Raw genomic sequence first — 25,630 nt, 5'->3', positions numbered from 1 at the left:
TGTATTTAGGTGCTAAGCCATTCAGGGATTTGTAAACTAACAGAAGTATTTTAAAGTTTATTCTCTGAGATACAGGGAGCCAGTGTAAGGACTTTAGAACTGGGGTGATGTGCTCTACTTTCTTATTCTTAGTGAGGACGCCGGCAGCAGCGTTCTGGATCAGCTGCAGCTGATTGATCCACTTTTTTAGGCAGACCTGTGAAAACACCACTGCAGTGATCAATTCGACTAAAAATAAACACATGGATTAGTTTAAACACCAACATCACCATATTTCTGATCTGCCAGGTGTGTCCTTGATCCTTGGGATGCAGTTTAATTTTTTTTTCACCAAACTTCAAATCACACAGAGGTGGACTCTGCTTAGAAATTAGGAGACTTCTAAAGGCATTTTCTTCCACTGGACTTTGTTTAGAGGGTGTGGGAGTAAACGGGACTCGATTCAAATGAAAGCCACACTTTCAGATTAGCCTTTTTTTATATATAGTTATCCTTCCCTTTCACAGTTATGCACTACTTTGTCTTGTACCTTTAAATAAAACCCCAAATTAAAAATAAAAAGGACAAAATGTAAACAATCCATGAATCCCGCAAGAGACTGTAGATGACATAAATCCTTCAGCCAAAAATTTTAGGTTTTTTTTTTTTTTTTCTGTCACTTATCTGCCGACTCATTTCGTTTTCTCTCCCTCTTTCCTCCTCACCTGTCCAGCCCGTGAGCACAGAATCACCTCCCCCTCCCTCCTGTACAACCCCAAAGAGCAGAGTGTGGCTGCAGTAAACTCCGCCGGAAGGAGGGGGCGTCGCTCCAAGCAGAAGAGGAGGAGCAGATCAGTCGGAGACGTGGGGGAGAATGGGACGGGAAGGAGCAGAGGACGGAGCAGAAGAAGAAGAAGGGGCTCAGTAGGAGGAGAACGCTTACGGAGCCCCATCTCCGAGCGGCGGGAGAGGTCCCGGGAGGATAAGGAGAGGAGCAGGAAAAGGAGATCTCAGAGTTTACCAAGAGATATTATCAGGGAATATGATGTTGGTCATGATGATGAGACAGTAAGGAGTAGAAAAAGAGACAAGGAAAGAGGGAGGAGCACACAGAGAGGGAGAGAAAGCAGGAGTCAGGAGAGGAGGAGGAGGACAGAGAGGCAGGAGGAGGAGGAGGAGGAGCTTGAGGCATCTGCTGCGGAGCAGTGGCAGGAGGAAAGACTGCAGGAACTGGAGGGAAGAGTGGACTTGCTAGAGAGTGAAGAAGATGACGATGTTTTCCTACCTATTCCGAGCCCGATCCATAGACTTCCCAGACCCAAGGAAAACTGGGGTGCGAGAACCAACGAGAGCTGGGACATGGCCGCAGAGTACAGGGGCCTAAGGAGGGGCGAGGAGCAGGAGAGGTTCCAGGGTGAGGCTCCAGGAGCCGAGCCGGATGAGGACGGGGAAAGCTACGACGCAGAGTCGGTGAACTCTGAGAGGCCTTTACCAGGCGTCGCCGTGGTAGATCCCGCGTTGCAGAAGGAGCCCTTCTCCTTCCTTACCTCCGCGCAGTCCGCAGACCAGCTGTGGGAGGCCGAGTCAGAGTCTGGGGACAGTCAGTCTGATGTCAGCCTGTCAGCCGCCAGCATTTCAGGCCATTCTGTGGCCGCCGGGAAGCTGCCGGGCCCGTGGCTTGTGCCGGCTCCGCGCAGGCTGGTTCAGTTCGTAGATGATAAACACGGCACAGGGCAGAGGGGAAGAAAAAGCGCTCTCTCCTGATTCTTATTCGGGAACAAATCCCACAGCATTTAAATCACCCCCCCCCCCCCCCGCGCCAGATCCTGTTTCCCCACCTCGACTTATTTTCTGCAACTAGCAGCAACCTTTTCTGAGTCACTTTAACACAGTAGAGCTCGTATTCTTTGTGCCTTTCTGCAGCTGATGTCTGGGTGATGTTACGTCACATTTCAGCTTCCAGCCCCCCCTCACCCCCCCCCCCCCCCCCCCCCCACATGGTAAATGTATTTCCAGGGCGCTGTAGCATATTCAGTTCAAAACCTTACTTTGATTAGCCACTCAGGCGCTTCACTGGCTTCTCTGTGAGTGTCCGCTCTCGATAACGGCAAAGACTTTTACCTCATGAAGAAACTGAGCAATAAAAACGCCGCGACTGTCCCAGACTATCAGCCGTCCATATGCACTCCACTGCATCTGTGTGACATGTCTGTACAGAAAGTCTTACTGTGTGTGTGTGCGTGTGGAGCCCCCCCCCCCCTTTTATTTTTGAAGTTTCTGTATTCTGTAAATATCTGTAAAGAAATACGTCAAGAGTTTATTGTAAATATAACTAGAGATGCCCTGATTTGTATACCTTTATTGAAAAAGTCATGATAAGTCTATATATTTAAATATATTTACCGGACAAATGTGTACGTTACAAATAAGCGGTAACAGATCGTTTTTATTGTTGTGCGATGATGTGAAAATCGGTACATACCTTTTGTAAACATACAGTGCCTTCCAAAAGTATTCGCATCCCATAAACTTTTTTCTTTTTTAACATTTTGTCACATTACGACCTCAAAATGTGGTGCATTATATAACTGGATTTTATGTGACCGACAGAATGTCTTAAAAAAAATAAAAATAAAAAGAATATGTATATATTTATATATCATATATATATATATATATATATATATATATATATATATATATATATATATACACACATGTATGTGTATATATATATACACACATGTATGTATATATATATATATATGTATATATATATATATATATATATATATATATATATATATATATATATACATGTGTATATATATATATATATATATATATATATATATATATATAACAGACCTCATGTGAACGTCAAATTATTAAGACTTGTCTCTGATTCTCTAACGGGTCTGTACCTTGACGAGGTCATTCTGATGCATAAATGCTTTAATAAAAAAAAGAAAATCCTTATCTGGCTAAACGTTCGGGTTGTTTTTCTGCTGGAAGGTTAAAGTTCAAACCAGATTCAAGCTCTTTTTTTCTTTTACAGCATCCAACAGTTTTTTTCCTCCAGGATTGCCTTGCATCTTGCTTCCTTCTTTCTCCCGTCAGCTGTGACTCCGGAGAAGAGCTTTGCCACAGCCTGATGTTTCACACTGGGCTCGGTGTGTTCGCGGTGATGTTAGTTTTCTGTCACGCATAGCACTTTATATGTAGGCCATACACTTCGATCCTGGTTCCATGTTCTGCCAAATGTTGGTCATGTCTCTGACATGACTTGTTGCAAAATGCAAACAGAATTTGTAATGGCTTTGCTTCTGCAATAGCATTCTCTTTGCTACTCCTACATCAAGGCCAAATGTGTGGAGTGCGTTATGATTAGCTGTAATTCTCCCACCTGAGTTGTGGATCCCTGCATCTCCTCCAAAGTTACCTTAGCTGCTGCCCTCCCCTTCAGGCCTGTCAGTTTAGGTGGACTTCCATGTCTTGGTAGATCTGCGTTGGTCTGCATAATGTCCAATAAATGGCGATATTTGTTAACATTAGTGAGTGCTGCGATAAGATGAAATGACTTTTGATTAAACAAGACTAAATTTGTTTTTTTTTTTGCACAGATCTGAGGGAAAAAAATAGTATTGCATTTATCTAGCTAGCAAATACTGATTGTAATCCCAGGAGTTTAGAATCTTAATGCAATGGTGCAGAGACTTCTTGCGCAACCCCATTTTGAAGTGTTGCTATTCTTTTAGACCCTAACCCTGCTCGAAACCATTCCCTGACCTGTCTGCTGTTTTCCTTGGACTTCTTGGTGCTGGTTGTTCACTGATGTTCTCCTAAAAATCTCGGTTTATACCAAAATGGAATTACAGTTGCAGAAAATGGAGAAAAGAGTGTATCCCTTTCTGTGGTGGTTTCTGTTCATCCATAAGTTATATGAACAAGTTTTCTAATTATTCTTTTGTGAGAAAAGTCAACTGGAAGCAGACCACCTCTGCTTTGTGTTGAGAAAAGGAAGATCCGGCTGTGTTTGCTGTCAGTCACAAAGTCCCCACATAGGGAGCGCTTAAAGTTGCCCTGCATCTTTGCTTTTTTTTTTATCTACCTTTAAATATCTACCTTTAAGTGAAACCAACTGGAAAACTGGAGGGGGTTGCCCAGGGCATCATTCCTATTGGAACTGCCGCTGATCTTTTTCCTTACAGTTCCCAGTTAGGTGCTACTTGTCGTTGGTCTGTAAACCTAAATCCCAATAAGAGCAACTGAATTTTGTTTTAAAACAGGAGCTCCCCGAGAGCTACCATCCTGCAACTTATGGATCCATCCCTGCTCCAGCGTGCCTGAATCGAGCGGCTGTATTCCCAAATCAACCGGCCATTCAGCTCCACAGAGGCCTGGTGAGAAGCTAATGGGGTCGGAGCAGGAATGCAGCTAAAAGTTGCCGGATAGTAGCTTTCAGTGACTGGATCCTGTAGTTATGTGACAAAATCTGAAGGGGTTGAAGGGGCGTGAGAACTTTTGCAAGGCACTGTAAATATGTATTACACAATGACAGGTATCTGTTCCTATTTATTAATGTGCAATGATGTGAAAACCCCACCTTTCGTGAACACACAGAAATATAGCGCCTGTCGTAATCTTAAATGAATGTTTTGTAAGATGCTGCTTGAGTGCTGTCTCAGACGTGTTGCACCCCTACTTAAACCCTTAGCAAAGGATGCCAAAAGATACGCACCTGGCGTGCGTATTTCCAGTACTGTTATCATTGTGTATGTGGGGTCAGAAAAAAAAAAAAAAAAAAAAAACCTAAAAACAAATATCTAGATTCCTGAGAGTGCTGTGCCCATCGTGCCACGTACAGTTGCCTTGGTAACAAACCACTTTATCCTAACCACTGATTTCTCTTACTGTGAAAATCTTTTGCTTGAAGGTGTCTAATACTACGGATGGGTTTGGCGTTGAGGAATTTCAGCCATGCTTAAAAAACAAAAAAACAACTACAACAATACTAAAGGAAAATCTGCAGAATCTGAGCTCTGAGATGGTGAAATAGCCAATCATTTTCTGTTGCTCTCTCTCTCTCTCTCTTTTTTTTTTAAGAATCTGTTAGGGATACTGTGAGATGTTATTTTTCTATTTAAAGATATGACAGTTTTCCTTTTATATACTCAGGGTTTCTGACACTTTGCTCTAGATAAGCCATTAGGACGAGAAGCTACAGAGTGACTCTGACACACTATCTGCATTATTTAGACGTCAAAGCAATATTGTGTTGGTTCTTCGCATTAAAAGACACAGACTGTTAACATTACCCGGCGTCCCCCAAAGATAAAAAAAATCAACTTACCTGGTGTTTCCAGTCCATTTGTTTGCATTGCAGCGCTGCAAATGACAAAACAACCATGTTCTATTCTCCAACCAATGATCACGCTATGTAGCTTTGCCTATTTTATGTTTATTGATCTCGTTCGTTTTTTTTTTTATCAATTTGAAACGGGTGGGATTGTTTGGCTGAACTGTAAAGTGCAAATAAAGTGCAGAAGCAATTTTATGCATTGGCTCTGATGTCTGTGTGTTATTCCTGTTTTTGGGAGCCTCGGTAATAGACAGCAGATGGCAGCAGAAATGCACTACAGCGTGTTTGGACAGAAGATGGGATTTAGACTGGATTGTTTGCTTGGTTTATTGTTACTGCGACAAGATTAGAAGAAGAAGAAGAAAAAAAAAGCAGTCATATCCTGCAGATTGGACACATTTAAGGTTGTGGGGTTAAATCTGATCATTTTACAGTTATCAAATCTGCTTTTTCCACATGAAGAATCTCAGGTTAGTTTCCCCCCCCCCCCCCCCACTGTGTAGCAGGTAAAATGAATGCGTTTCAGTTCACATATGAGCTCTAAAAATACCATCGCTCCGAGGCCTGGTTTTCTCCAGTCGTCTCCTAAAAGCCACAACCTGCTCTTCAGGTCAGCAGCTCAGGCGCGAAATGACACGTTTGAAAACACAGAGAGGGGAAGCATCGTTTTCCCTCATCACGATAATGAGCGACAGTACATTAAAAGCAACCCCCTGAAATCAAGCCTCGGACTTTGGATCGTGGAGAAATATTCAGCGCAATTAGAGCAGCAGCTGATTGTGTTGTTCTCCCACCTGTCCTCGCTGGATTTACTCACTCCACGGAGCAAAGCTGCAAAGGCTTGACGGGAGATTCGAACGGGCCTTTCAAAATAAAACACACAAACTCGTGGAAAGCGTTAACTTAATGTTGCATTCCCTTTACCTCGGAAATCCAATGTTGAGGCTGGGAATATGGTTAAAACCGAGTAAAAAGCGTTCCAGTCGAGGCAGGCGGAGAAGTCGGGCTTAAAAAACAACAACAATAATAATATGCATCATTTCAGCTTTTAACTTTTTGTTCTTTCTCTTTTTCTTCATAGTAGGTACACCTGGTCTGACAGTCTGTTAACTGTGACATCATCCAGAGAAGACGGCTCACCCGCTACTTCCATCTAATGTAGAACAGATTACTAGATCAATGTGTGCTTCTGTGCTTTTTTGTCTGTCTAGTTGTGTCTCTGCTCTGTCTTCTCTAACCCCCAGTCGGTCGAGGCAGATGACTGTTCATACTAAGCCCGGTTCTGCCGGAGGTTTTTCCTTCCCGTTAATGGGTGGTTTTTCTTCCCACTGTCGCTTCATGCTTGCTCGGTATGAGGGATTGCTGCAAAGCCATGGACAATGCAGACGACTCTCCCTGTGGCTCTACGGTTCTCCAGGAGTGAATGCTGCTTGTCGGCACTTTGAAGCAATCAACTGATTCCCTTATATAGAAAATCTTTTGACCAATCTGTATAATATGATTGAATTTGACTTTGTAAAGTGCCTCGAGATGACATGTTACATGAATTGGCGCTATATAAATAAAAATTTATTGAATTAATAATAATAATTAATAATAATAATAATAAAAACTATATGGCGACGGTCAGGAAATCTGTTGTTTTGTTCATTGTACCTCTTATAAACGTCCTTTAAAGCTATACTTTCCACATGCAAACACCTCTTTTAACTTGTTTGGTTCACAGTTGTAGCCGCTAGATTTATTTTAGACGCACTCTTATGTGTCTTTTAAATTAAACGTGTTTTTATCACAGCTTGACGAGAGGAGCTGCCATATTGGACACAATCCGCCTTAAAAAAAAATCATCAGACTTTCTGAGGAGAAAGTCCGACTATAGCGGCCGCTATAGTTGATTTTTCCGATCGGATGCTGGGAGTTCCGACTCCAAATGGAATGCAACATTCCCAACTTGGTAGAAGTTGTGATTAACATGTAAATTTGGAAGAATCACGTCTTGGTTTTGAATCGACTTAATAAAAATCAAAGCACCACGTGTGACATTGCGTGGGAAAAGCAATCCACCCATCCCGTAGTGTTCCCACCATGACCATCTGCCTAAAACGGCCTGACCAAAGGAATGTACTTCACCAGACCCCTGAAGGTGTGCTGTGGTTGCCCAGCCAGTTGATAGATCCTTTAAGTCCAGTAAATTGCACGCTGGGACCTCCATGGGTTGGACTTGCTTGTCCAGCACATCCTGCAGCTGCTAGACTGAATTGATATACTGAGGATGTTTGAGGTTAAAAAAAAAGCACCTCAAATTCTTTTCTCTGCTCTGTAAGCCTTTCCTGGGTCTTTATTTCCTTAGTCTTCTTCTTTGCTTTGCAGCTAAACACACCATCCTGCTGAACGTGGAATACTTTCCATTAAATGGTGCACGGTTTGAAACAATGCTGAGGTTGGTGGTATGTTTCATAGCACACATGGATCACAGGGCCCAAGGTTTCACCGCAGAACATTGCCTAAACCATTAAAGTGCCTCTTCCCGCAGCGCGTCCTGGTGATAACATCAATATCAATTATTAATTATTGTTAGTATTTATTTGTATTCTTTTTTTTCTGTCATAAATGGCGATTCGTGCTAGTTCGACAACAAGTATTTTATTGTGAAAGTTTCTTCCGGAGATTATTTGGATCTTATGTGGAGACTTGACGGAGATGCGCTCCGGAGGAGGAGAAGCCAAACGCGTTTTTTCTCCCGCTGCTGATGAGACGCGCAAAGCAGCGAAACCTCTCTGGCTCCTCGCCTGCTGAGAGGAAAACCATCAGCTCATCTTCACAGACCGAGGACCTGACAAGCAGCTGAAGATCACATAAGTAAGAAAAGCGGCTTGGTAAACTGTTTAGACGCCTTTTTATAGGAGGTCCGGAGGCTGCAATCACAGAAGTGCAGATTTAGGATTTTTTTTTGGACACTGTGCCGTGAAATTTGTCCATGTAGTTTTTATTTTTTATTCTTTTTTTTTTTAAAAAAGCTGCAACTTGTGTGTTAATGCTTAATCTGGAGGGAAAGTGGAGAAAAAGCCCAGAGACGTGCACTTTGGGATCTTAATATAAAAACAACGGGATGTAGCGTTTTTTTCTTTTTTGTTGTTTTCTTTTTACATTTTTTTTTTCTCGGACCTGGGGGGGAGAGGATCTGGACTCCGAGGATGAACTTCTCCATCCAACTCTGCGTACTTTTTGCGCTTTGAAGACATTTTTAAATCATGGGTTGAAAGCGGAGAAGATGTTCTGCGGGGACCCTCAACGTGGGAGGGAGCCGAAATTTCTCTGTTATGTAATGATTGACAGCGACTGATAAGAAATCAGTAAACCACATCTGGCATCACCTCCCCCATCCCCTTCCCCTGTCTGTCCAGGAAGTGTGCTTTTAATTGACGAATATAACTGAGTAAAAACTGTTACTATCGATTTTTAAAGTTATTAATAGGGATGTGCCATCGGTGATGGTGTAACTTGATGATCTTGCTCACTCGCCTGTTCTCTCTTTTAGATCTGTCAATTAGGGCAAAGAAACTTTCAGAGATCTTCAAAAAGCCTTGATAGTCATTAGTCACCCTTGTGTCTCCCTCTATCTGCCAATCTCTCTCTCTCTCTCTCTGTTTTTCATTTTCTCCCAGTAAATTGTGAATCATGATGTCTCAAGCTCTTGACTATCCCCAAGACGATGTCAAAATGACTTTGACTTCAGGAGACCAGACTATCGCCAGTGTCCTGAGCTTCATTTTGAGCTTTAAACCCTCTTCATGGCGTGACGTGTTATAATGCAAATTTGTACCCCCATCCTAAGGGAAATGTAGTCATTTTGAAACTCTCTATCCCTTCACCTTTGTGACTTTCTGTTTCTGAACACCAAAGGTCTATAGTTAAACTTCAGCAGAGACTTTCTTGGTCCCTCCCTCCCCCCAACTCATCAGGGCTGGTGGGGAGGGTGGATCTTGGGCCCTGCGGCGGGGTTGAAACTCCAGCTAGTGGTCGTACCCAAAGAGGAAGGCCTCCCACCATGGAGTCCAACCCGGAGAGCCCCAACCGGGCCGTGGAGTACCTACTGGAGCTCAACAACATCATTGAGAGCCAGGCCAAGCTCCTAGAGACGCAGCGCAGGCGCATTGAGGAGCTGGAGGGCCAGCTGGACCGGGTCAGCCAGGAAAACCAGGACCTGAGGCTGGAGCGCGGTCCGCAGGGGTCGGACGCGCCGGAGCAGAACCACAACCACAGCCAGCCCCTGTCCCTTCCGGTTCAGCAAGGCGTCGGCGGCGTGAGCGGCAGCGGTGGCACCGCCTCAACACCTCAGGTTACATCTGGGTCAGCCACGACTCCAGGGCCCAGCAGGGAGAGGAGGAGCCATGCCAGACTGACGCGAGGCCTCTCCTGCGGTTCCTCCAACATGGACCGGGACCGTCTGGAACGCACCGACAGCACAGACACCAACGCCAGCTCCGGCGCTCGCAGAAAGTAAGTTCGCCAAACACACGCGGGCCTCATTTTGTCACCTCCGTAGCTGCGTACGAGCAGTCTGACTTAGATGGCTGACCGCGGTCTCCACAACATCTCCGCTCTGACAGAACATTTATGTGGTAAGCCCTCACACTTGACAGGCTGAGAAAAGCAGCAACCTTTCCTGTCGTTAGTGATGATCCTCACATTAAGGGTCTGAGTCTCAGAGGGGGCATTTTAACGGCACCGTTTCAAAGTCTACATGTCAGGTTAGGATTGTGGCTAAGCTGTCCAGGGATAGCTGCCCGCAGAAATACACAGTAGAATGATGTCTAACATAATTGTGTGTGTAGGTGTGAACAGTATTTTGTTGAGGAAAAGTTCAGCAAGGAAATCTGTGTGTCTTTTTTTTAACTTCCTGCCCCCCCCCCCCCCCCCCCCCCCCCCCCCAAAAAAAAGCCTCAACTGTAAGAAAAACGTCGCAAAAACAGTATTTACCTCTTTAATCCAAAGTTTGAGCTGGTTGGAATAATAGATGATAATAGAAAATCGCCACCTTGTTTATTAAGGCTTGATTGCAGCTGCGGCATTCAGATGCTGGAGTGAGAATCAGGTCTAAACAACGACAACAAGGCCCCCCCCCAAAACCCCAACCCGTGGATTCATCCTGCCTCGTATCATCAGGCTGGTGGGATGCGGTGGTTTGGAAGATACCGAGTATATTTTTAAAAGCCACATCCTATCAGAGTATTGTTGCTGAGTGTGTTCAACCCTTTATGACCACAGTGTTCCTTTACTCTGATGTCTGCGTCCAGCAGTATAATTCACAAAGATAAATGTGTTTTCCAACATGATCAGTATAGGCCAACAGCCACCAGATTTAATTTAACAGGGCACCTTTGGGATGTGGTGGAAAGGGAGATATGCACCCAACAAAACCTCATTATATACGTGTCAGTATGGACCGAAATCAGAGTAATGTTTCAGACCCTCTGTTGAATTTATGCCACCAACAAAAAAGGCAGTTATGAAGGCAACAGGGCATCAAATTTAGTACTAGCAAAGGTGTACCCAAAAACTGGCCAGTGAGTGTATGTTTGTATACCACACAATGGCGGTCATATTTATTGGCACAACTATTTTCTAAGGTTGCTATGTCAGAGAACTGGGATAATGTTAGAGGATTGATTTAGTCCCTGGAAACTCTAGGTCCAGGGTGTCCAAAGTGCAGCCCCAGGGTCGTTTGTGGCCCCTGGACTGAGTTTTTGCGTCCCCCAACTGCAGTTCAAGAATAATTTGCTCCTTCAGCACAGGTGTTTGAGTTTTTTTTTTTTTAATTATGTAAAATTAGTACAGACAAGTTTAAATCTTTTTACACTTGACAATGTTGGCTACGATACAAAATATTTTGTCTTTTAATAACCAAACTTTTTACATTCCCTTTAATTTCATGGTAAATAGGACTACATCTGTCCAATGGCTTTTACTCAAAGGCAGACTTTGGTGCACCAAAATCTGCTTCTAATTTACTTATTAAAGTTGGCTAAATACAGCAACCGTCTTCAAAGAAAGACCGACCCAAATCCTGTTCTTATTGCTATAAATAGACCGGGGGGAGAAAATTCAATTTCATTTGAGCCCAAAAGAATATGCAAACTGGATGTCAACGTTTTAATGAGGCAAATGTGCAAAGTTCTTTTCAAGTTTGGGATCTACAATGATTTACACATCCTTTTCCAACAGGAAATCTCAATAGCTTGTTTTATTAAAATATTGCATGATCATATTTTGTGAAAAAAAAGCACAACATAATATTTTGGTAATTGTAGTTTTTTTCTCTTTTTTTTAATAAATATTATTAAATTTTTACCCATGTAACGTAAAGTCCGGACACCCTTACTTTATTGAACAGGTATTTGAGATCATTTTCCTGCTGATAGGCCTAATGATGACCCGTTTTCTGGAAGTGTTCACTCATTTTTATCTTTAATGTTCCTGAAGTTTGAGTAGCTCATGAAGCTATGAAATGCTATTTAACAAGGTCCCCAGGATCTTGTTAAATAGCATTTTAACAATACCAAATTGTTCTTTGGTAAAAAAAACACGCCCAGAGCATCACAGGTTCTCCACCAGATTTAAGAGTGAGCATGAAGAGGGTTTTCAACATAATCATCTTTTTTTCACATTTTTTTTTGTTGCTGAATATCATCTGACCAAAGCACTCACACGGTTATTGATAAAGAAAATCTCTCAAATTTACGTTTGTGATATTAGGACAGAAATAGCTTTGTTTGGGCGTTGTTCCAAAGACAAGAAAAGGCCTATAGATAGCACATATTGGTTTTTATGGAGACACAATGTGTAGATCTATAAATGTTCCTCTTTATATGCTTATATAAGATCATCCAGACTTCAGCTGGATCCTCTGGACTGAATGTTCTTTGTTTCTTTGTGATCCATTTCTTAGTTTAATTTAGGATTATTCTTCCTTTGAAAGACATAATGATGACCCATTTTAAGTTTTCTGCCAAAATCCACATGCTGTTTATGTAAAAAGCCTTGGGGTCCGTTCTTCGTACGTTGCTTAAAACATCCAAGATCAAATGACACATCCAAGATGATTTCATCCGGCTAATCCTGATCCGGCTAATTGGGTTCTTCAAACACACCTGTTGTTTATGATTAGTATGGCTGGATTGAGTTATACGAGATAACTGCGCGTTCATGCGTTTGTTTAAAAGGGGAAATGTATCGATAGTAGAAACATTGATCAGCAGCGCTGCTATTGGCTGTTCAGCATGGCCAAAGAATGGCCACAGTTTTTCTCCCAAGCAGAACACAAGCTTTTAATAGAAGGTTTAATGGACAAGTAACACCTCAAAGTCTGCTAAAGCCAGGAGAGAGGGCTGGCAAAAAGCAGCAGACAAATTACATGCATAAGTGCTGTCCATGTTAGATGTTTCTATCACTTTCTACAGTATTAATTTTTTCATTTTAATAATTTCATATTTACTTTGTTATTTTATATCAGAGCCTACACGGACCCACTAGAACATGGGAACAAGTAAAAGTGAAATACAAGAATATTCTACAAAATGGTAGACTTTAATTATTATACTGTATTTTAAAAAGCCACTTGTTATGGCAACAGATCCAATATCGTTGTCGTTCCTTAGACACTGAACGTAAAGGACACGTGCAAACCGGGAATTTTAACAAAAAAAAATGTTATCTATAAAAAATGAAGTTCTTCCTTTTCCAAGTCATCCACACGGTAAAACTGTATTGCTCCGTGTCTAGATAATCCATCCATAGTTTTTTTTCTAATACAATATACGGCTCGACAGGAAGCAAGCCTTTCAAAGTAAAACTAAACTTCACAATAAAATGGCCTGAACAAATCGTCTTACTGAATATGATAAAAATAAATGACTTCTATTTATGGCTCTAACACAACGTTTTCCTCTTTAAAAGTCATTGTTAAATGATGTTTGTCTGTTTATAACAGCCACCAAAAGTAATCTCTCTACAATTACACTGTCGCGCTGCGCTAAAGGATCCTGTCTATTGCGCAATACGCGATTAATTCGAAAAGCTCTGAGTATTATTCTTGCACCTTCTGCAACAGGTTGCAGTCGTAAAAATGGACATGGCTACGACAGACTTCCCTATCTCCTCCGCTTATAAAGCTGCGATCTAATCCTGTTTACATGAAATAAGCCTGCTCTCGAGCAGGTTTAAGCTTGCACACATGTTGCTATGACAGCAAGTCCAGGATGAGTTTCAAAGAACCAAACGATCCAAGATCATGCCAAATCGTCAACAATCAAATCCAGCTAACTGAGTTAGCGACGTACGAAGAACAGACCCCAGGTCTTTTGAAGAGTTCTTGTTGCCACACGATCTAACAAGGTTCCCATGCCCTTTGGAAGAGAAACTCAGCCCACAGCATCACAGATCCTCCACCATACTCAATAGCAGACAATAGCAGACTCTCCACCCACCTGCAGTGTTTGTTGCCAAGAAACTCATTCGTATGGTGCGTTCACACTAAACGTGAATGTTTCAAGCCAAGCGACAGATTTACATGATATCGCTATGCACACGCGCACCACAAGAGTGATGTGATGCTAAACAAAGCCACAGAGGCAATTCTAGCGACGCAAAACATGCAATTTTGGCAATTAAAGCGAAGCCAGAGCGACACGACACCTACAATGGAACTTTTGTGTCATGTCGGTCCACAACAACCAATCAGGAACTAGGTGTGGGTGTGACATGGGGTGAAGGACTGCAGCGGAGATGAAGTAGTTTTCATTCAACGTGGAAGAAAAGCTGATAGTGGTGGTCTGCGGTCGGCCTGAGTTGTATGGCTCAACCAATTATTTCTACCGAGACAAGTCCAGAATGGCCTGGAGAAAAGTGAGTGAGGAGGCTGGAGTGGCAGGGAAGTGAAAGCGTCACTAGATAGAGCCATTGTAGTACGTAATACCCACAGCAGGGAGTGGTGCAGTAATGCTGCCACAGAAATAAAAACAGAAGCAGGAAGAAGAGAGCAAGGTGAAAACAACAAATGCAGGAGAGATTAAAAAAAAGGCGTTTGTGTGGACAGTCGGCAAGGCGGTTCACGTAAACACAGCAGAGGTACAAAATGTAGCAATAAATTGAAAAGTGTCTGAGACACAACCTCAACGGCGAAGTTGGCTGATGTTGTTTATGTTAGCGCATGCGTATTAAAGCAGAGTAGAGTTTTACGTTGGCTCACATTTGCAGTTTGTAGATAGGGGTGTCAAGATGGAGGGGGGTTCAAACTTTTTTCAATATCGGGGCCCCTATTCTATATTCTATTCTCTTTTTATCTGTGTTTCAATGGTACTTGTTGTTTTGTTTCCTTACTCTTTTGTTTACATTATAGTGTGTTTTGTGTATATATTTATTATTATGCATTTGTTTTTTTTGTGGAGCACTTTGTTCAGGTTTTATTTTGTTTTTAAAGTGCTCTAGAAATAAGATGGTATGGTCTGTCTAGGGTCTGTTTGTGGTGGTTGAACAGTAAAGGCGTGTAAATGGCTTCTAGTGGTCGTTAGGGAACCAACGCCCATTGGTGCGGTTCTCTAACAATGAGCTTTTCTTCCTTCCTCACCTTGCTCCATACTAGATAATTATGGGTCCAGCCTAGTGGCCAGTGGGTGAAAGAAATGGGCCTCTTTGTCACCTCCTATTTGTAACTCAGAGAAACAGAATGTGGACTACTAATTAGAAGCTCCAACTCAATATATAAATAAAAAACGGTTAATCTTGCACTTATTTTAAAAGGATTGTCTCGTATGCCAATAACTTCTCTCAGATAAATGTAACGGCGGATATTTGTAAAAATTGTCAGCGTGAGAAAATACCACTGCATTTAAAATCTGAATTCATTTTAAGGCTTTTTTACACATCTTTGCCAAGGGTGCTAATAAACACGGCCGGCGCTGAGTATTTTTCATTCTCCAACTTAAAGCTGACCTGAAGCCAGATTGCCTCAAACACAGCTCTGGCAAACAGCGAGAGCATCTGTCCTTGCTTTTACTTAACCACGCACTCAAAGAGTCGGCTTTTGTTCTGGAAGCATTCAGCTTTGTGAGTAGGCAGAAATTCATGTGGAAAAAGTACGGGGAAAATACACTCCGAAATGTGCATTCAAAATACAAAAAAAAACAAAAAAAAACATCTCAGCAGATGTAGCTGGGTTCTGTTCGCTCTCTGTTTTCTTATGGTCCCCATCCTCTTCCCAGTGGTTGACTAAGATTTGCCCAAATCCCTCATCGATCAGAGCCGTCTCCTCTCCTGCCGTCTCCCTGGAGAGGACTTAGTCATTAGACCGAAGCACATATTAGTTATTTATGTGGGTGTTAAATGCAACAATGAATAGCTAATGTAGATCTTGCTGATCCTCCCCTGTTTAATTGCCTGTAGCAGTTGTGGTCGACTTTGGATCCAGGCTCAGACAAGCGCATCATATGGAGTGTCACATTTAATAAAGAGTCACGCTCTCGAGCCATATTGTCCCTGTCTGGCTGTGACTCAGCCTCGCCCAAACGGGCCTGCTGGCTCCGGTCAGTGACAATTCACTCTCCTCTAATAATGGATCTGAGATAAACACACACTTCTTCGCCGTCCGCTGCCCGTGACTGTCTAATTGCGGCTCGGATCGAGGGGGGGGGTGAAGAGACAGAAGGATGAAGTACAAGTGGGGGGGAGAAAGATGACAGAGGAGGAAAGTGACTGGGCGACCTCACTCGGCATGGGTCGGTCTAAAAGAGAAAAAGGTGGAACACACACACTGGTTTGCCATCTGTCAACAGGCCGTAAGCAAGGGAGGGAGAGAGCAAGGCTCGGAGGATCCTAGCTTTTCTTTTTTTTTTTTTCTCCCTCAATTAGTTTTAGCTCTAGAAGCAGAAGCCTGCTTCTCAGCGGCTCGCACATAACCCTCGTGTTTTTTTTTTTTTTGTTTGTTTTTTTTTTCATTTATGGCTGAGTAACCCGTCTCCGTTTTGTTAGTCACGCATGCCGAAGCTGCATCAAAACAAAGTCGCCTCCTCTTCTTTCTCCCAGCGGTGCTCCATAAGCAGCTGTCTCCAACGCTGCCCCGTTACGTCCCTCTTTGGCTTTTAACGACCGCGTGAACAAAAGGAGTCTGTGGCCGTGGGGGGAAATGGTATTCAACGTCAAGTCCAGCTCTCCCCCCCCCGGCGAAGAAGCGGGGTTGAGGGAACTGCCACATGATGTTTGGTTGTTGTTATTTTGAGGGGAACATTATTGCATGTGTGTGAGAGGGAGTGGATTTTTATATCATTTAGAGTGCAAGTCGGACTAATTGTCTCCCCAGGTAAACGTGTAAGATGTAAAATATATTTCACTTTTAGTGTTGCAACACCTAATTTACTACATTTATCCACTGTGGCACAATCTCTTTAAAATAGATGGAACACTGCAAAAACAGAACTTAAAATAAGTAAAATGTTCTTAAAATGAATGTGTTTGTCCTTGATTTGAGCAGGTAAATAAGATGATTTGCCAATGGAATAAGATTTTTGCACTTAAAATAGGAAGAACTCATCTCCATCATCCTATTTCAAGTGCAGGATGTCTAATTATCTTATTTTAGGGGTCAAAATACTCATTCCATTGGCAAATAATCTTATTTACCTGCTCAAATCAAGGACAAATACACTAACTTTAAGAACATTTTACGTATTTTTAGGTCCGTTTTTGCAGTTAACTGACGCACTTTTTTGAAATATGCGTCGCTTTTTACAGCTTGTCAGAGTTTCTGGAAGCCTTCTAATTAGTTATGCATGGCCTTTCTGGTTTGACATAGAAGCCGAATTCTTTTAGGCACAATCCTGAGTGATTCATCTTGCTACCATCTACAGCGATCGCAGCGATGGAGGTAAAAAAAAAAAAAGGCATCTAGCGGTCACCAACTCTCCATAACAACAATTAGATACTATCTCGTCAACCAGCTGATTGTCTGTGAGTCACTGAGCAAAGTATTTGGTCGATTTTGAAGATTTGTGTTTTGGACATTAGGTTTTACGCCTTTTTGTTCAGGTTCCATTTAGCGTTTTAATCTTTAGTTAGTTTTTGTCGTCTGGATCATAATTCCTGTTTTATTCTGGCGGTTCCTTTTGCGTGATGTTTTCTAATCGACCTCCTGTTCTGCTTGTCTCTCCTTTTTCATGATTTTATTGCTACCGTCTATGTATTTTGAGTCATTTTTGTGTTTTGATTAGTGATTTGGTTTTCTTGCTTCTGTGTTTGTTTCTGTTCAGCCATTCCTGCTTAAAAGTATATAGCCACGTTATATGTTAATAAAAAATCCAAAAACCGTTTGATCATGATAAAATAAAGCCATATACACCAAGCCTCCATCTTGATAGTGTTTTTATAGTCCCTTTTGTGGCTAAATAGAATCCAGCACCAGGTACTATGAGCAGATATAAACAGATGTGGCGCCATCTACCGACAGTATTGCATAACTGTCATAATTCTGGTTTGCTTAATTAATAAATCACTTGTAAATATTGCCTGGCTGAGCCTGACTCTCTGAAATGCCTCGCAGTAAAGCGGGAGCTCGGCATGATCGAAGACCAACCATTCATATTTAAATATACATACCTACAGAAACTTTTAAGAACATTTACTCACATCAATCTACTCTGCGGTCACATCTGAGCGATCGGCAGCTTTAGCGTCCGCTTCAGTGAATAGCAACATTCCTACTGTATCCCCAGCGCTATTCCAGTCTTTTCCCTTTTGGAATCATATTTCTTTTGGGGTTTTTTTTTCCACTGCATCTTGGATCATTCTTCATTGCCAAGCTGCGAGATGCTAATAGCCCTTAGCTGCTTCCTTGTTATAACCCCTGCTGTGCATGCACAGTGTTGTACTTCTGTTATAACAAAGTATGGGCAACAAAACAAAGCATGAAACACCAAAATAGCAACTAATACGTCAGCAGGACGAGATGATCTTTCATAAAAACTTTGTACGCAGCCAGAGTGAGCTACTGACGTATAAGTAAATAAGAAAAGTCAAATAACGTGGCTATGCTCCTTTAAGATCACTTCAGTCCTCTAAGTCCTCGCATTTCTCTCTCGGAGAAATTAGTCCAACCTGTTCCTGAGTTTGCCGTTGATCGGACCCTGGTTAATTTTCTTGAAGTCATAATGAGTACCTTCTGTTGACAGCTTTGTTTCTTGGTCCTTTTACTCTTTTTTTTGCACGTTTCTGTTTTCCATTCTTCCATTTGAATGTGTTTTCTTCTTTAGACTGTATCAGTTTTCATTCAAAACCCTGATTCACATTCAACCGGCCTCCTGGGTCTTGACCTTTGTTTCCTACCATCACAAATTTAAAAGTGTAGAGTTTGCTGAATTGTACTGAGACTTTACCTGGAGCCGTGCTTTGGTCACTTGAAAGTAAAATTTCAAATGAAAGAAGACGATACATGCCATGAAGTACAGTAGAAGATCTGTGAAGATTAAGACTGAGTTATCCTCGCGTGTTGAGGCGTCTCACAGGTCTGTGCGACAGCTGTGGGGGTTTATACTTGACACGGAGGTAGGTGCTGTATTTTCCAAAAACAGGGGGGCAGCACTCAGGATAACCAGTGGATATGCTGTAAACAAGAGAAGAAACAGCAGAGGTCACCCACCCAAAATGGCCGTGCGCAGTATTGTAAACAATTGTTTAGAATAGTCGATGTGTTGTGTATGGCAGCTAAACAGAAATAAAGGAAGGGTTAGAGACATAAAGGAAGACGGTATGTTCGCCCAATACAAACAGAAAGATGTGAAGACGTACATCCTGTCTGTAAAGCCTATAGGCATCTTTTTTTTTTTTTTACGAAAGGTTTAAAAAAATACTTTGCTTTACTAAAAGCTGATGGCTTCACATCCTGTGTTGTTGTTTTAGACTTGATTTATGCTGCAAGTGATGGAAACAGAAGTCAAAATCCTGGTTTGTACCCACAAACTGAGCCAATAAACTCACCCCTAATAGTATGCCAGTAAAATGTGTATGCTGCTTTCAGTCACAGAATAAACAGTAACAACCTAGTATTTAACAAGTCAGTACAGGCAAACTTGCTCGGCGAGTTCCCCCATTTTATAACAAAACTTGTGTGTCTGCTCCAAGGTGATTTACTAAAATTCAGAGGCGCAGGACCTTGCGCCGCGTCACTTTTGGCCTGCGCACCTTCGTGCCCTGTTCAATGCGTCAAGTATAAATCTAGTTTTAAGGGTGCCTGGCTTCAAGGATTCTTGGAAGTGCATGAAAAAGGCTGCACAATGAATCACAGATATAATATCTCTTCTATATCAACGAGTGCAGTATTGGAACGCAGTATATTTAGGGTAATGTATACCCAATGTCAGGGATTTATGCTACGCCTACCAGTGATGTGATCCGTTTGTTGGTTGGAGTGTCGGTGCAGTAAATAGCCACGTCTGACACAAATAATAACGCCCAAGATGCTGAAGGTCATAGAGAGAGTTGGAAGCGTTGTAATGCCAGAAGAGAAACAGAGTAGAGGAAATTGAGAATTTACGGCAACTGATATATCGCAGTCACATGATTTTCACAGATTATTTCAGAAGCAATCTGGAGGTGCAGCTTCAGCAGAATAATTGATACCAAACCTGTGGGCATACCAACACAGAAATTGTTCATACGACACACAATAAACCTTTTATAGAGCAGTTCAGTCCCCACACCTAAATCCTATGAAACACCTGTGGGTTAAGTTGGAGAGGCCATTTGATTCAGGTTTGGTCAATGAGCACACCCTCTGTGCTCCAACCTTGTTATAAAGGTTGTAGGTGAAGACTAAGCGCTGTTCCATCGGCAAAAAAAAGGCTGCACAATGTACTAGCAGCGGTGGTGCCGGCAATTTTCCGAGTAGGGAGTTAAAAAAAAAAAAAAATCTCATTATTTTATAAAGGGTGGTTTTCGGCACTAAAAAAAAAAAAAAAAAATTCTCTGTAAATTGAAAGTTGGATTTTCAGTGTGAGTTTTCTACAAAAGCAAAGAAAAGGTGACATGGTCACACGTCTTTACGAGGCTTTGCCAACAAATTTTGTCCGTGCCTTTTTTGTGTTGGAAGACAGAAGGAGATTTCGGTTTGACGATGTCACTCGCTGCTGTGCGTCTCTTTTTACGGGCTGCAGACGGCTTCACCTGGGCCTGGCTGTTGTTTTGCAGTCATGATGTGGGAGACGGTTGTAAAGCGGGGAGGAAAGCGTGCCTCGTTCCGTGCTACATACATGCATCTTGTCACGCAGCTTAAAGGATGAGAGACGGCCTCGGCTGGAGGTCTTGACAGCAGCCTTGGAAGAGCCGTTACTCAGGGATGTGTTATTACGTAAGGGGGGGAAGAAGAAGAATTAAAGCGATGTATCTCTTTTTTTTCTCACTGACTGTCACAGTGGGAGTGAAACCAGAAAACACAGTGAAGGTGTTTGTGTCTATCTACCCCCCCCCCCCTCCCTCCCACCCCCACTTGAGGCTACGCTTTCACCAAAATAGACGTTAATTTTGTTTCAGGGACCTTGAGAACCGTAATGGGTTTTCTTTCTCAGAGGCAGCTCAGTAGATCCACAGCATATAACCCCCGTCCCCTTTGCACACACCCCACTCCACCCCGTCTATCTCTCACACTCCTTCTCTCACATACCCACGTAAGAACACTCACCCTCTCCCCCTCGCTGGTTCTGTTTCCCACTGCTGCAGATATGACTCAGAGAAGCTGCAAAAATTACTTTTGTGCTATTTTTCCTTCTCATCACCTCTGAGCTTTGTCCCTTCTTCTTTTATTTTTCTCCGTCATTTAAGCGAAACCCAACTGTTCTTCGCTTGTTGAACAATCATTCCTGGTGCAGATGCGCTAGAATATGGGCTTGCCGACTTGTGTTTTTATAAATTTTTCCGAGCCAAGATACAACTTAGAGGAATGAATTGGCCTCGGGCGAATGTGTGGGTAAGCTCAGCTGAGCTTTTTCTGACCCTTATCCAAACACAGCAAGGGATGTGATGGGAGGGAATCTGCCTTCTCCGAATCTGCCATGACTTTTACAAGCGGGATCCAGTCCAGCTACAGCTGTTTAACTCCCAACAAGCAACACGTCCTCTCTTTTAAATTCTGCAGCCGTGCTAAAGATTTTAGACTTGCAGTTTATTTTGACGTGAATTTAAATAATGTGACATTTATGAGTGAGTGAGCGTGCGTTTGTGTGTAGGAGGCATCTGCATGTGGGTGGTGCTTTTTGCCTTCAAGTGAAATGAGTGTTCGTGAATTCACGCTGTGTGTGGAAAAGACAAAAAATATCACATTAGTGTTTATGTTTAGCCTCGTAGTGCTCTGACACTTCTTTTTCTTCTGCTCAGAGTGACCGACGACCTTCCCGCTTTGTGCAGATGGTCGTGTTCGGCTCACAGAGGCACACCGGGCTTTATGCTTGATGCACAAACGTAGTTTCAATTCTGCATGCATGCGGAGAGTAAATACAGATGGGTTTGCTGGATTTCCATAGTTCACATGTTGATATGGTTGATCAGAATGCTGTCATGTTTCATAACCAAATAGGTTTTTCCAAATTTTTTTCCAGTTTCTTGGCAGTTTGTGCCAGGAAAGCACATCAGAAAACGGAGATTTCATTTACCCACACAGACGGAATAAACATCCCATGGGAATTTGCTCACTTCATTATGTTTAACTCCAGTATCAGGCAGTATATTACTCCATGCCAAGGTTTTTGCCTGTATATACTTTCGTTTCCCATCTGCTTGCTTATACCATTAGACATAAATAGTGAGAAAACAAGTGAATAGCTGTGATGTAAGTCTTTCCACTGTAAGTGCAATGTTCTTGGAGCCAGAATGCTGTGAGACACACAGTATAGTTGCTGTGGAAACTGTACAGCAGGCCTCAAGACAATTGTAATATTACATCTCTGTACATCCTAGCTCCTTTTCTGCTCCTCCCCTTCCCCTGCGGCTGCGTTATTACTGCGAACTTTACCGTATTTTATTGGGATTTTATGTGATAGACCAACACAGCGTGGTGTAGAAATCTGACAAGGAAGAAAGATGGTGTATGTTTTTATTTTTCTCCAACATTGTCACATGAATCTAAACAGTGTGGCTTGCATTTGTATTCAGTGTTCTTTACCCTAAATATATTGAATTTATGTTTGTTTGAAAGGGTCATGCTGAACTGAAAGGCTGCATGGGAAACACATTCATTAGGGAGGCAGCCAAAAGGCCCATGTTAACTCTGGAGGAGCTGCATTCACCCACAACTCACACAAGGTGCGAGAATCTGTCAAAAGGACAACTATTAGCCGTGTACTCGAAAAAAATCAGGTCCTTATGAATAAGTTGTAAGTAAGAAAGCCATAAAAGCATGCTGGTTCGTATAAGTCAGGACACATCAAACAGGACTACATATGTTGGCAACAAAAAAGCTGTGTGTGGTGTAACACTAACCCAACACATCAACAGGAACTCACCACTCCAATGGTGACACAGTGGTGGCAGCATCATGCTGTGGAAATGCCTATTGGAATTTTAATTCAAAGCAATCCTGGGGGAAAAATCATCTCGCAGGAGGCAGCAAAAATGTTGAAACTGGGGTTGGAACGACCCAGTTAAAGCTATAGTTGGTAATCCTGTTCACTTTTTGTAATACTGGGTAAAATGGTACTTCCATCCTGAAAGTAGTAAATACATTATGTATTGACAAAAAGGAAGTTAAAAAAAATAATTTTCTGTGGGAGCTGCAGGCCTGTTAAAACTCTAACCAATCTATGTCCCTTGGTCTGAAGGGCATGGATTTGACAGACTTTTGTTCCTGCTTTCATTCTCCTCTGTCCCTCAAGTTCTGGGGGTATCGGCATATTTATTGGTTGTCCCACATGCCAATCATTCTGATGTCCTCACAACGTTAATGTCCGTGCTCGTTCCTTCATAGTTTCTGCTTGCTGGCTGCAGACTTCTAGTGTTTAAGTATCCGGTTGGGTTAGCGGTTAGCTTAGCGGCTAGGTTAGCGGTTAGCTGTTCATTGTAGCTCCACTGCTCTCACCGTAGACTTTGAACATGGCAGAGAGTCGCATGAAGCGAACCGCGTTCATGTTTATGAGAAGAAAAATAAGGCCTCAGAAGAAAATAATAAGACTGAAGTGAATTTGGGAGATTTCTTGCGCATGCGCAGTTATTCAAAAAGGGATTTTGGGGAAACTTCCGGAAAAATTGCCGACCCTAGCTTTAAAGTTCATACCTATGTTCAATTAATACTCAGTGGCAAGACCTGATGAATGATGCTCACAGAAGCTCTGAAGTTGCTTCTGACATTCATGTAAGAGCAATGGGTCACACTTCTAGATGTGCGACGCTGGTGGAGACACAACTACACCGCCCAATGCTTATTTTCAAACCACTCCAGTTGTGCAATACATTGTGTTGGTTGATCACATGAAATCCCACCAAATGTCGCAGACAGTTAGTTGTAATGTGATTGAAATGCAAAAAAAAAAAAAAAAAAAGTTCAAGGGATATGAATACTTTTGCAAAATACTGTGAAGCCGTCCTCTCTGTCCCTTCACACTCTGTTAACAGGGCTTCATTTCTTATTTTAAAGCGGCAGGTCTGTGGAGAAAAACACAGATTAGCAGCCATTAATGAGGAGGGCAGAAGCTGTTGTCCACGTCATTCATGAGTGGGTTACACATAACTGGGCGACGTGATCATGAACTTCTTCGTTCCTCGGGATCCCCCCCCCCCCAGCACCAACCCACCCCTCCACCTTTTCAGACTGAACTCAGGGACTCGGTTTCCCAGCTGTTAGCCTCACTTTGTTCAGCCTCTTCTCGGTTCCAGTGCGTACAAGTGGCACTTTTAAGGCGGGATGTTAGTCAAACACCCGTGCGCACGTTCGGCGGATTAGAATAGGGATGCTGGTTACCGTGGGAACGCTGTGAGCTCTTCTGTGAAGAACTCTGTGGGCGAGAGACACAGAATAGGAGGGAGATGGATAGAAGTGGAGAGAGGGTAGGAGTGAGAGCAAGAGCGGGGTGAAAGACGGAAGCGGGACTGAATGACGGCTTGATTTGTGGATGGAGGAGGAGGAGACGCTCTACCTCTATTGAAGGTGGCAGGTTCTCCTCTCAAAAAAAAAGTTCAGTACTTTATGACCGGGATCCGTTTCCGTCTTTGTAGAATATCCCACTGGCGATCTACTGGGATAACGCCCCTTCTAAGTCGCCCACTCTACATTTAAATGAAGTCTTGATTGTTCTTCGTTTGGGTGAATCATCCATTTGGATTCATGCACCTATGCTGCACGCTCACACACACGTGCACTCACACCCACAGGGCACAGCAGGTGCCCCGTGTGCGTATAGTCCAACCATAACTGTAAATGTGCCCTCCCCCCTCCCCCCCCCCATCCACTCCTCGTCCTTTCCTGTGCCTTTCTCCTGGCACTGAACACCAGCCACCCACGCAGGCAGCCCGCACTGTTGCCAAGCAGCAGGAGACTCGATGTAGTGGTGGAAAACCAGTGAGGCTGGCTGCGGTAGAGCTGGCGCAAGTGGTCGAGGAGCAAGGGGGGGGGGGGGCATTGAAAAGTGACTTAACTTTATGCCACGCGGCAGCATGTGGGGTTGTCGAGCATCTTCAGTTTGTTTGCGGGAGTCGGGTGGGTCACATGCCGGAGGTGTGATGACGCAGTGCGCTCCCACACTCTCCTTCCACAGACAATGGTAAAAAAACGGAATGGTTGAAAGAGCAGGCTTGAAGCGGACCAGTTCTCAGACTCCACCGCCCCGGAAGCACACATGACTGGAAATGGTTGTGCTCCGCAGTGGCCGTGGGCTGCTGCTTGATGAAACGTGCGCTGGGAGAAAAAAAAATAATAATAATAATAATGCCACAAGAGCAGCAGTTGAATCTCTTCCTGTGAATGTGAGCCTCCCACTTTCCTCATTCGTCTATGCATAGACCCTCACCCACGCAGTGACGCCTGCATGGGTTGGACTCAGAGGGGATGCTGTATCCGGCAGCAGGCATCACTTCACAATGCGTTTCCACTTAAAGCTCCCCTCCTGTCTTACTTACCTCCATTCATCTTGATTATTTTCACCCCTGCCCTCCTCTCCCACTCTCCCAGTTCTCCCTCCTCCCACCGCTCATCATGCCTGCAGCTTCTTTCAGTTCATTGCTTTAAATACAAGAAAACCTCACTCATTCTCCCGGTTTTTATTT

At 43.0% G+C, this 25,630-nt stretch overlaps 1 protein-coding gene across 2 annotated transcripts in view; it reads left to right on the top strand.

Annotated features, from left to right (window-relative positions):
* The first annotated feature begins 8,929 nt into the window (after positions 1 to 8,929).
* The window catches only part of LOC118561923, a 31,870-nt gene continuing 15,169 nt past the window's right edge, over positions 8,930 to 25,630 (top strand). For both annotated transcript variants that reach the window (XM_036134157.1, XM_036134156.1), the window contains exon 1: positions 8,930 to 9,841. In XM_036134157.1, the coding sequence (XP_035990050.1) occupies positions 9,390 to 9,841 (452 nt within the window). In that variant the 5' untranslated portion in view covers positions 8,930 to 9,389. The remainder of the gene's footprint in view (positions 9,842 to 25,630) is intronic.

The sequence above is a fragment of the Fundulus heteroclitus genome, unplaced genomic scaffold (assembly GCF_011125445.2).
Source record: "Fundulus heteroclitus isolate FHET01 unplaced genomic scaffold, MU-UCD_Fhet_4.1 scaffold_752, whole genome shotgun sequence".
NCBI classification, from domain to species: Eukaryota; Metazoa; Chordata; class Actinopteri; order Cyprinodontiformes; family Fundulidae; genus Fundulus; species Fundulus heteroclitus.
This window is presented reverse-complemented; position numbering and strand designations above follow the sequence as displayed.